The sequence below is a fragment of the Cornus florida genome, unplaced genomic scaffold (genome assembly GCF_030987335.1).
Source record: "Cornus florida cultivar Cherokee Brave unplaced genomic scaffold, ASM3098733v1 CherokeeBrave_3.0.0_Hap2_Chr07, whole genome shotgun sequence".
Classification (NCBI taxonomy): Eukaryota; Viridiplantae; Streptophyta; class Magnoliopsida; order Cornales; family Cornaceae; genus Cornus; species Cornus florida.
In genome coordinates, this window is record NW_026775577.1 from 83,548,216 (window position 1) to 83,559,769 (window position 11,554).

Genomic DNA, 11,554 nt, shown 5'->3' on the forward strand with positions numbered 1-11,554 from the left:
CGAATAAGATGTTGCAGGAGCGTTGCATTTTGCTGGATCAACTGGTCCATTATCTAACTCAGAGTTTGGACCTGCAGGTCCAACGCTGCAAGCCGTGTCTGGTTGTTTAGGACGTCTAGGTTTTCACTCGACTCTACCCTTTGACCAGATCCCTACGACGGTGTTCCTTCGGTAACCATACCGGACCGCAAACGTATATACCCAACCGAGTAATTAATTGATTCAAGGGAATCGTCGTTCCCACAGACGGCGCCAACTGTTGAGGGTGAAATCCGCACGGTCCGATACGACACCGTTTACTTACAAGGGAAAGAGGAGAAAATCGATGAACCTTGACAGCACCGTTGTGGTGCCTGCCAAGAGCTCTCCGACGATCAAGTTAGTCACCAGAGGTCTAAAAAGGAAGGTAGGGATTTAATAATAATTTTTTCGTCGTCCTTTATTCCCGAGTCGTCGTCTTATTTATCGTTACTTCCCTTATTCTTGATAAGGGAACTTCATCATCCTTATCCCATGGAACTTATCCCATGGAGATCTTATCCTTGATAAGATTTGTCATCATTTTTATACATGGAAATCGTTATCTCTAATAATAAAATATTATCATTGATCACTGAAGAAGTCTGGCGGCTGGTCAAAGTAGGTTAAGTTTATTTTTTCCTATCAGCTTCTTCCCTCTCTTCCCTTCCCTTCAATCAAACATGAAAATCTTCACCCATCTCTCCTTAATCCTTCCCTCCAACCAAATATAGCATTAGTGATTTAAAGGTTTGTTGCATATCACTAAATGTAAGAGAGTACCAATGAAAGTGGTTTAGTTAGGATTTTAATTCTGTTTCTTTTGCCCAAACACAAGCAAAAAATATAAGTTTAGGTGTATTTGATCGGTTCATATTTTATACATATTTTTTATTCTAATTAATTAATAGATTTTTATGTCGATTCAGCTTAATGGTAATTTTCATAAAAAAAGGAGATAAAAGATTAATTTCAGAATGGGAAAAACAAACAAGTGGGGTTGACTACGCAAAGAAAGTTTATTAATAGTTATATATTTGTAGGTAGTTATTTATGTTTTTGAAAAAGATTAAAATTGAAAATTATATACTTGTATTGTGTGAAAACTAGGAAAGAAGAATGGAGTCAAAGTACGCAGGTAGCGTGGAATATTCAAAAAGGAAAGTCAGAATCTATTAATGTACTTCATAAGATAGGGATAAAAGAAATTCAATAAACGAAGCTCCCTCTTTCAATATGCATATTTGTAATCACATAAATTGGAGATTTCTCACCCTGTTGAGTTTAGAGTAGGCATAGCAAGTAATAATGCAAATGAGAGACAAGCTCTCCCTGAATATATATAGTCTGAAAGCTAATCCTACAATGAAAAATGATTCAAACATGTGCAGAGTACTACTTCTTTGGTTAAGCTAAATGAGGTGCATAATATTTCATCATCTCCTATTCTACCTGATTTGCAAGCTACTGCTTCTTTTCCTAATAGGCTAGTATGCAAACTGCCAAGTGTGCTCTGTAGTGTGAACTGTCCGACTGTAGTTAACTGCAAATAGCCATGTTCTAAGTTTCCAGAGGTTTCTGCTCCTTTTACTGTAGCGATCTCTCTGTTCATCAGGGTGGAGTTTTCCAAGCTATGGGGTTACGCTCGGATGGTTTCCTTGAAATCTCAAGTCTGTCGTTTCAGTGGGTGGTTGGCTAGGAGTAACTCATGTCTCCGGTGGGTTGTTGGATCGAGTGCGTTGACCGGTGGCCAACAAATTGGCCAATATACGGCGATCTTCCCCTTTGATCCAGGTATTGTGTTGGTCTCCCTCGTTTTCTTTTTAGTTCTAACTTTATATCTGTGTTGTTTTGGTTTCTGTCTGATCTCGGTGTTGTCTTGACTGGACTCTGTGTTGGGTTTCGGTGCGGCCTTCACATTGTTTGAAGATTTGTCACGCTGGTCCAAGATGGGTTTCTGGTGTAGACATAGTTCTCGTTGTTGGTGGCTCGTCGGTGTTATCTTGCTTCACATATCTCACTGACGTGTATCAGCCAAGGATGGAGGCGGGTTTGCCTTGGCTGCAAGGTTTTTTGGTAGTTAGCCGGTATCGCAAATGGTTTGATGGTGATGATGATGATGATATCGATGATGGAGGTTTGCCAGAAAACTGGCCGCATTTTTTGATTCCGACTCCGGCGACCTCTCGACGTCCTCGTGTTTTGCACTGTCGTCTTGTGTCAGAAGAGGGCGACAAAGTCAAGCTTATGGTCAGTCGTTTGTGGTGTTGCCGACACGCAAGGAAAATTTTGTAGACTTCTGGAACATGCTATTCTCATGCTTATATTCAATATGACTTAGCTTGCTTTTTGGTTTGTTTTAGTGGGTTGGTTGTTATGCTATGTGTAAGTGCCGTTAGGCTTCTTGTTATTGCCAGGGAAAATATATATATATATATATATATGATCACTTCAACTGACATGAGGATCATGCTAAAATGTGCAAATAGTCCATCATCAAATTGTCAAAACAATGATTCTACGTTTTAAATTACAAACAACTCAGCTAGTAAAGCCTGTGGGAGTTTAAACCAGAGACCTTTTCCACCTTTTCAAGGATAAACTTAGTACTACTTAATGTTCCATTTACATATAATTTAGAGTAGAAACAGACAACATAAAATTGTACTATAAACATGATCTTCAGGCGACAAATTATTGCATCTCAGGCATTTGAAATACTTCCAATTAAATCTCAATCCGTCCTTCTTTCTCCCACATTGATCGTGCAAGCTTCTCTCCGTGTGTGGATCATCAAACTGTTCTTTATTGATCAAATACTCAAAAAATACACAGAAAACCATAAACTGAATTCCAACCGAAAGCTTACAACTCGAGAATGATGAACAACCCACAAGCTTTGGCATGCTAATTATATTTCATTCTTGTACATAGAAGGTGAATGTAACTGGCCCATGAGGATTAAATGGGGTTAACAGATTCCTCCAAGGATAAGGGCTGTAAGGAATGTATTTTGATATCATAAATTCTACGGTCGGAGATCCCATCCCATGTGGCTGATTTATCCAATCTGTAAGGGTAGGAAGTATCATTCTCTTTGTATGCAATACCAATGTAGTTCCCACACTTGCGACAAAGCAGCTTGGTTCTTCGTCGAAACACACCCCACGAGCGCTTGGAGATGAAGTAAGGCATGCACTGAAGTTCAGAAATCTGTGTAAATCTGCTCTCATCAATGGAAAAGAACGAAATGATCCCCTTCTTCAAAGATTTCCCATATTTAGATCCAATGAATGAGGTGTCACGATTACAGGAATTCAGGTTTAATTCATACCCGCAGGACCCACAACTGCAACATAAGTAAGTTGTTATTATAGTCCTTGTATATCTCCACCAACATCCCTTCATTGTTGATTTCTTTTAATCAAACAAAATATCAAGTTGTACTACTATCAGTAGAAGCCCTAGGAACTAAATTTCACCAAATTCTAGAAGAAATATGGCTAACTCAATGACATAGCATTGCATGCTTATTGTACAGAGGTCCTACTCAATAATCCAAGTTACATTCTAGTATATTTTTTATACCACTAAAAATACCAATGTTGCATATGCACAACTTCCACCAAGCATGGCTAAGTGCATTACTAAGAAGGTAAATGTAAGGTGTGCATTTCCGAAATTCCATAGATGATAAATAACCCATTTCTTCAATATAGTTATTTGTATAATAATATTTGAATGTATTCAGTAATTTAAAATTTAATTAAATGATTCATATTCTATAAGGCCAGATCAGCAAAACGATCTTACAATCATCCATTTCTTAACCATTTATTTAAGTTTAAACAAAATACTGCTACTTTAAGATTGAAAATGACTGATTATTTGAGTTGAAAAAATTTTAATATCTTATAAAGCATGAGAAATAAGCATTGACGAGTTTAAAGGAAATAATTTTCAATAGGAGTTCTACTAAAAAGTTTGGTTTTTATTTTTTAAATTTTCATTTCACCACCCCCAAAAAGCAAACATTTCTGGCCTCTACATAGGGTGACTCTCTTTTAATTTTTTATTTTTTATTTTTTTCATGAAAGTTAAGACTTCCCGAGATGAATAGGCATGAGTTTCTCAAATGCAACTCTCTTCTCTCCCTCTCTCTCTCTCTCTCTCTCTCTCTTCAATATATTTGTATTTCATTTATATAAGAACCTGCTCCAGAAAAGCAGAATTATTGAATGACTCAATCACAGACCAGCACGCTACATATTTGGTAGATGAATTTTCTCTCAATGTTCAATTATTTTTCTTCTACATTAAATTTTATGGCCGCCACCTTCTGTTCCTCTTCCGTTTCTCTTTCTCCTTTCAAAATCTTGATACCCTTTGTTTCTCCATTATCAAATTTTCTAAGATACACAAGTTATATAGGTAGATATATATATATATATATATATGTATGTTTGGTTGGTAACTGAGAACCACTACCCTCTCCTCCCTCCTCCAATTATTTTACCCTCAATGCATCTCTATAATTAATTGCAATGGAATCCATGCTCATTAATATCTTGAATTTGGATTTTAACTCCTCTAATTTTTCTCTCTGGTTTTCATTATTGGTCAAGCTAATGTTTATTGAATGGTAGGCAACTTTTTGATTGATCAATTCATTAAAAGTGGACGCTTTTGCACGGATATGTTGCAGAAACTCAGAGCACAGTTTTGAAGAGATAAAAATGGTCATGAAATCGGGGCTGGCTCTATACAAGTGAAGGCCTAAGGCAGAAATTTTAAATGAGGCCTCCAACACCACAAGCTCCATTATCACCTTTACCAAAACCCTTAATTTCATTTAGGTAAGTTTAACTTTACTACCACATTACCATATTCCTTCAACTACAAAGAGTCCCTGCCGCTCTTGTGCAATTTTCCAGTTACGCATCATACCGTGAATACATCATATTCACAACTATCACACAAGGCACCTTTTCCATCATATATTCTCTCTCTACATGTTTGCACACACTGACATATAATAGCCACCACTCCCCTCCTCTAGCCAAACACCACCCTAAAAAATTGTGGACACTAATGTACGACATGCACATGAACACACAAAACTAACTAGCACAAATCTTAAACTACACCCATCCGAAAAGACCATCAAATTCCAGGACATTGTATCATACTATTCTATTATCACTTTTTGCAACATTTTTAAGGATATCGGGAAGTATTTAAAATTCTCATCAACCAATAGGAGCACAGGTAAGGTTTACAAGACAGATAAGTAATTGTTTTAAAGATACATGTAATTTTAGCTTCATTTTTTTTGACGATTGTCTCAAAACAAAGTAAAATTTGAGAATTTACATTTCTTTAAATCAATGAGTTGGATAGATTCATAACTAGTTACCAAGTAAGAAGAATCTTAAATGAATGAAAATAAGTTGGATAGACTCGTTAATGTTTGTTTAAAATGATTGACATAAAAATTGGAGGGAGTATATATTACTGTTGTTTTTAACCACAAGCTGCCAATACAAGGGGGTGAATTGCAATTTTTATTTATTTTTTTCATATATTATGGTGTTATTTGCGAAAAACATAAAAAAGAACACTTTTTCTCTCGACACTAAATTTTTGGCAAGTATCTTAACTACTTAAGTGCAAACACTTTACTGATCCTGCTCTCTACTTCTCTTCCATATGTAGAAATTGTACAATAAATGAGAAGATATATCAAATGATAAATTCAATATTAATAGCATTGTGACATCCTATGCAAACTTTAATATGAGTATCTTCAAGTATAATATAAATTGTTATGTCTTAGAAATATTAATGCTAATCAACTATGGCAACCTCGTGATGTTTTAAAAATTAAATGTAGACTGTTGCACGAATCAGAAATATAAAAGTAATTGCAAAGAAATGGTAAGAATGGCACAACTAGAAACTAAATAAGAACTCCATGGAACCAAAAAAAAAGGAATTATCCTCATCATAACACACATTCAGAGACAACTAAAAAAGAAAATTAATTTATACTCCATACTTCTTTACTCACTCTTCATTACACCATTATGCATAATTATGTATCTGCTTCACAATTGATGCTTCTCCAAATCAAAATGCATTCTCTAATAATTTTGTTTTATTAAGTTTGTGCTATTACATACTTCTGTAGTCATCTTTTCAGCTTTCAACATCCATCAAAATGATTTCACTGCCCCATGATGTAGTATGATTCATTAAATTATTGGAATATTGGATGATACACTGTCGCATGATGGAATATTGGATAATATACTGTCACATGACATAATGCAATTCAATATATTGATCGAGATATCTAGCACAGCCTATCACTTCCATTGTAATGTTTTTAGCTATAAAATTTATATCAATATTTTTACTTATCAAAAAAAAATTATATCAATATTTTCCATGAATACTTCATTAGTAGTTATGGTTTTTTTATTTGGCATATCTGTTCTTGTACTTCTCGAAAAGAAAAAAAAAAAAAAAAAACAAAACAAAACAAAAAGTTTCGTAATTTTTCCTTAATATAATGTAAATTTAGTGTTTCTCATTTACAATCAATCTAGAATAATCCCACCTCCAGCATATAAGATTTGCTCCTCTACCTTATTTAGCTAATGAACCTTTCGTTAAGAAACACATAATGCAATAGCCATCCATAAAATAGTTTTTTAATATCTCCATTAGGTCTTGTTAGATTGTTAGGCAGTTACCCAAAGCTACGTCTGAGTGTGAGCAGTGAATTAGACCTAGAGTGATAGTGAATAGGTCTTATGGATATTAATTTTTAATTTCAGTTATTTTTAGGTAATTATGGTTTAAAATTTTGTTTGTATCCCTTATTTTTTGAATTCCATCATCACTCACATAACCATGCATTCATACAAAGTAAAGTAAGAGCAGAGACAGCAAATTTTAAGTGAAAAAACCTATATAGGGAAAAACCACGAGACTTCATCCAGCTAAGAACAATCCAATATACGAGAAAGAATTTACAACTAGGACAACAGTTCACTCACCCTGGAACCCCCCTAGTTACCTTTTGTCACATACTAACTGCTTTGTCAACATACTTCGCTATTCACGAATCTGCTTTTCCAATGTTTATCATTTTGATGAAAATTCTGATCAATGAATTGTCTCGATATGCTCATGAATTACACCACAACCACATATGATGTCTAAGGAAACCCAAAATTGAGTTAATCGGAAATTTCTCTCTCACAATGATTTTCTCTCTAGACAATTAGAGCCTTAAAATCAGGATTTTATCTCTCGACCATATTTGATGTCTAGGCTTAAAATCATACCCTAGAATGTTTATAAAACCATATTTGTATCCGATATAGGTAGCCTGTATGTTTTGTGGTCAATTGAATCCATGTAGAAATGTATTTTTGAGAGATTTTTCAAAATTAAACCTCTCCTCAGGGTTCAATTAATCAATACCTAGTGCCAAGTTCCTGGATTGATCAACTAATCGATTTTAGCATACTGTAGTACAAAAAAAATTTCTACAAGAATTCAATCAATTCTCCTATCAATAGAAGTCTAGTAGAAAGCAGCAAGCACATACTATTTTGGTATTTCGCAATAAAAACATAGTTTTAAAATCTGTTCAAAAATCAGTATTTTGAAAAACCATTTATCAAAAAAGAATATTAAAACTAGATTGTCTAAGGACTTTCTAAGTTCATTTATATGTGTCCCTAAATATGTCATTGAGGATGCAGATTTCCCGTGTGTTCTTTGCGACTCTATACAGTCTTCAATGGTTGTGCTCTTCATGAATTAAGAAAGCCTGACTCTTGTAAGACAATATAGTTTGCTTCTTTGAATAACTATGTATCAATCATGTCCATACCCATGTCTCTATGAGAACAAATTATAAAATTGCAAAAATGATTCAACCAGATTACTCAATTTACTTATATGGCAGCGAATAAGTAGTCTTTTTAGGGTTCCTTCCAAAATCCATCTTTTCAAAAAGCATTTCCAAATTAGTTTGAATTTCATTCAGCAAGCATATAGTGTAAAGGCAAAAGTAAAAAAATGAAATAGAGAGAGAGGGGGGTTTGAACCTGTAGTTGACATCTCTCAGAGACGATGGTGGAAAGTGAAGATGATCTTCGAGATAAAGCTCAGCAGCGAACATCGTTAGGACAGTAATTTCTTTCGATCGGAGAGAGAGAGGGGAATCGAATCGAATCGAAATAGCAAGTGCGAGTGTGTGTGTGTAAGAGCGAGAGAGATGGTAGCGCCCTTGTCTATTCACTAGCTATGCTAATAATGCTATGGTGCAACGGTAACAAGAGAAAGACGCACACACTATGCACGTGACGCTCCTCACTTGCTAGTCCGAGTTTCTTTTTCTTACTTACATATATCTAATTCTAATCCAAATCTAAATGTAAATCTGAACTTTTACCATCAAAAAAATAAAAAATAACTTAATTTGTAAACTTTCCCCTCCTTAATTTCCTCAAACTGATGAACTAGGGTGTTAGAGATGATAGGTATAGTCTAAACTAAATCGCATAAATACAATATATCTGTTACAAGTGGGACGTGTCTTACATCGAATTCAAATGCGTAATTGAACGAGTATATATGGGTTAAGTGTTAGTTACACTTAACAGTTTAAGTTTTCTAGTTGGATCGCGAAGTACCTAACCGTTACAGTTGGTATTGAAGTTAGACTAGTCCTTGATTCGGTGTCACGCCAAGCTCCCGGTCCGGAGGCATCCGAGTGAGAATCCTAGATAGACAGGATGGTCCGATCACAATGAAGGCGTTACAAGTTTAGGTGGGGGAAAATATTACAAGTGAGACCTCCCATCCGAATAGGTAATTGAATTGGTATATATGTGTTAGATGTTAGCACCATCTAACCTAGCAGTCTAAGCTTTTAAGGCAGATCACGAAGCAACCACTCCCTACAGTACCCTTAAAGGGATTTCTGCACTTCAAATTAAGTGCATTGCTCTCATGTAAACGGTGCATTGCATACTAGGTTCATCATGTACAAGAAAATAAATGAATAAAGAGTCTGAGCAGCCTCATACTCTTCTATAAATACCCCAATACTCTTCCATTATTTTCACTAAACTGAATTAATTAATTCCTTTGCAAGTTTAAAGAAAAAAAGGTATAAAAAAGATATGGAGAGGAGAAGCTGCTGCTCAGGAAACTATGTCTCAAGTGTTGGGATCGTATGCTCTATAATCCAATTATTTATTATTTATTCGATATTTTATTAATAAATTTGATATTCATGCATTGGGCTTTACATATATTTGTATGAGGTGCATAATAGTCCTCAAGTTGCATTGTAGGTGACTTAAGTGTGTAAATGAGATTTACACGCAGGAGATTTGGGCTCACCGGTTTCTTGCACCTTGGCATTGTTCGCAGTCAGTGATAAAAGTTAGGCACTTTTATCTATAAGACTGTAACACACTTGACCTCTATAAGATATGATGGTTTGTCTCAAGCATTGGGGTCGTTGACTCTAAGATAGTGTGTTAGTGTGCTTGGAGTATATTGAACTGGATCACCATAAGATCACACCATACAATGTACTGTCATTATTTTGGTGTGTTTCTTATCTACTAAATTCATAGGCTCTAAATCCTGAGGGATTTAGTGAACTCAAGTTTCAGTACTAGTCACTTTGACTTACCAATGTGTGAGATCTTTTTAAGGTCAATACCACGGTATCTTGGGTGGCTAATGTTGGAGCTCTGGGAATACAAATGCTTAACATGGAATCCAAACTCTTTATATGAGTTAGAATATCTCCTTGATGCAATTTAATAAGTTTGATCACTGGAACCTGGCCAGGGCATTTTAGTAAAATGTTTACTAAATTATTTTTCTATTATTTATTTAGAAAAATATTTATTTTGAAAAATCCTTTTATAAAAGAATTTAATTCAGTGATCTTAAGGATTAAGTTGGTTACTCAAGGAATATAAAATATAAGTAAACCTTAAGTGGAACAGAAGATATTTTCCTGGGGCTACTTATGGATATTCGGTAGTGGAGGGGCTTATATGTAATTATTTAGTACACAGGGCCCTATCGTGATTTCTAAATCCTAGAGTGCAATTACAATACTATTGTGGTGTTTATTGTAATTAATTGGATAGGATATAGTTATGAGATAACTCTATCGCTATCCAATTGGAGCTAGGATAAGGAAGTCCTCTTGGATCATCATCTCTAGCCCCAGACGTTTTAACCGATTTTTTCATGTCATATATTCTGCGATATAGCGATACAAAATATCTGATGGTACATTATCCAGAACACAAAGAGTGAGAGAAAAGGTTAGGGTTCCACAAACCTACCATTGGGGTCATAAAGACTCATTAGTTTTCAAGGCCAAAGAAGAAAATGTTCACCGGAATTCAAAACTAAAGAATAATGTTTTCGTATATGACAATTATTCAATCGTCCAAAGGTATGAGATCCCTTTACAGTACTTCTTGATTTGATGAAAAATCACGTGATTATGCTCCTGAATTTTTTTTAATTGCTTCCGTTGTGCCTTCAAAAGTCCTTGCGCTGTGAAGTCATCGAAGAAAGAAGAAGATGTGAAGCCAGAGAATGTGAAGAAAGAAGATGTTGTGGGACTCCTGGGGTGATGAAGAGTCCTAAGCCTGAGGTAAAGACACTGTTAAGAAAGAAGAACATGTGAAGGTTAGTAATATTTGTTTTAAGTAAATTAATTAAGATGGTTTAAAAAATTAAGGTTATGGGGGCATCCTAAACATTATTATTATTATTTGGTTTTGATGGATTTTGGAATTCTTATTTGGCATTTGGTAATGGGTTTTATTTTGTTCTTAAATTTAGTGGTATTTAATATGTAATGGTTTTTGTTTAAGGTGCCCTATGGTGTGCATATATTGTTAATGATGGATTCTGTGCAACCCAGATCTAATCTAACTTCCTAAACAAAGAGAAGAAAAGGTGATCCTACAAACACCGGTGTGTTACCGGTGGAGTAGGCTCCGACGAACAAGTCAGTGTGCGAAGTAATCTCTCTAGAGAAATTAAGAAATTGAGTTAGGATTTATTGCATACCTCCAAACGTCGATTAGCCCCCTTTATTTATAGGGCTTAGGTCAGGATATCACATAGAGTTACCGTTGTCTTCATCCTTATCATAATCTGTAGGCTTAATCCTTATCGTAATCTATAGGTTTAATCCTTATCGTAATATGTAATCCTTATCGTAATCTGTAGGTTTAATCCTTATCGAAATCTGTAATCCTTATCGTAATCTGTAGAGCTTATCTCAATCTTATAAGATAATACGTTAATTTAATAACCTTCCCTTATCCACGGGTATTTAATTTATACATCCATCAGTTGCCCCCCGTTTCGGAGGATTGCTTGTCAAACCACTGGAACGTTAATTCCCAAATATTACATAATAATAGAGAGTTAGAATTGTAGTAGAGCCTTGTCCATTAGCTTGCCT

The 11,554-nt window shown here is 35.0% G+C and overlaps 1 protein-coding gene across 1 annotated transcript; it reads right to left on the minus strand.

Annotated features, from left to right (window-relative positions):
- Positions 1-2,804: 2,804 nt before the first annotated feature.
- LOC132267353 (uncharacterized protein At4g08330, chloroplastic-like) lies at positions 2,805-8,358 on the minus strand. The gene is made up of 2 exons (XM_059768517.1): positions 8,145-8,358; positions 2,805-3,367 (listed from the first exon to the last, which is right to left on the minus strand). The coding sequence occupies exons 1-2, from the start codon at positions 8,216-8,218 to the stop codon at positions 2,980-2,982; spliced, it is 462 nt and encodes a 153-aa protein (XP_059624500.1). The 5' UTR covers positions 8,219-8,358; the 3' UTR covers positions 2,805-2,979.
- Positions 8,359-11,554: the final 3,196 nt, after the last annotated feature.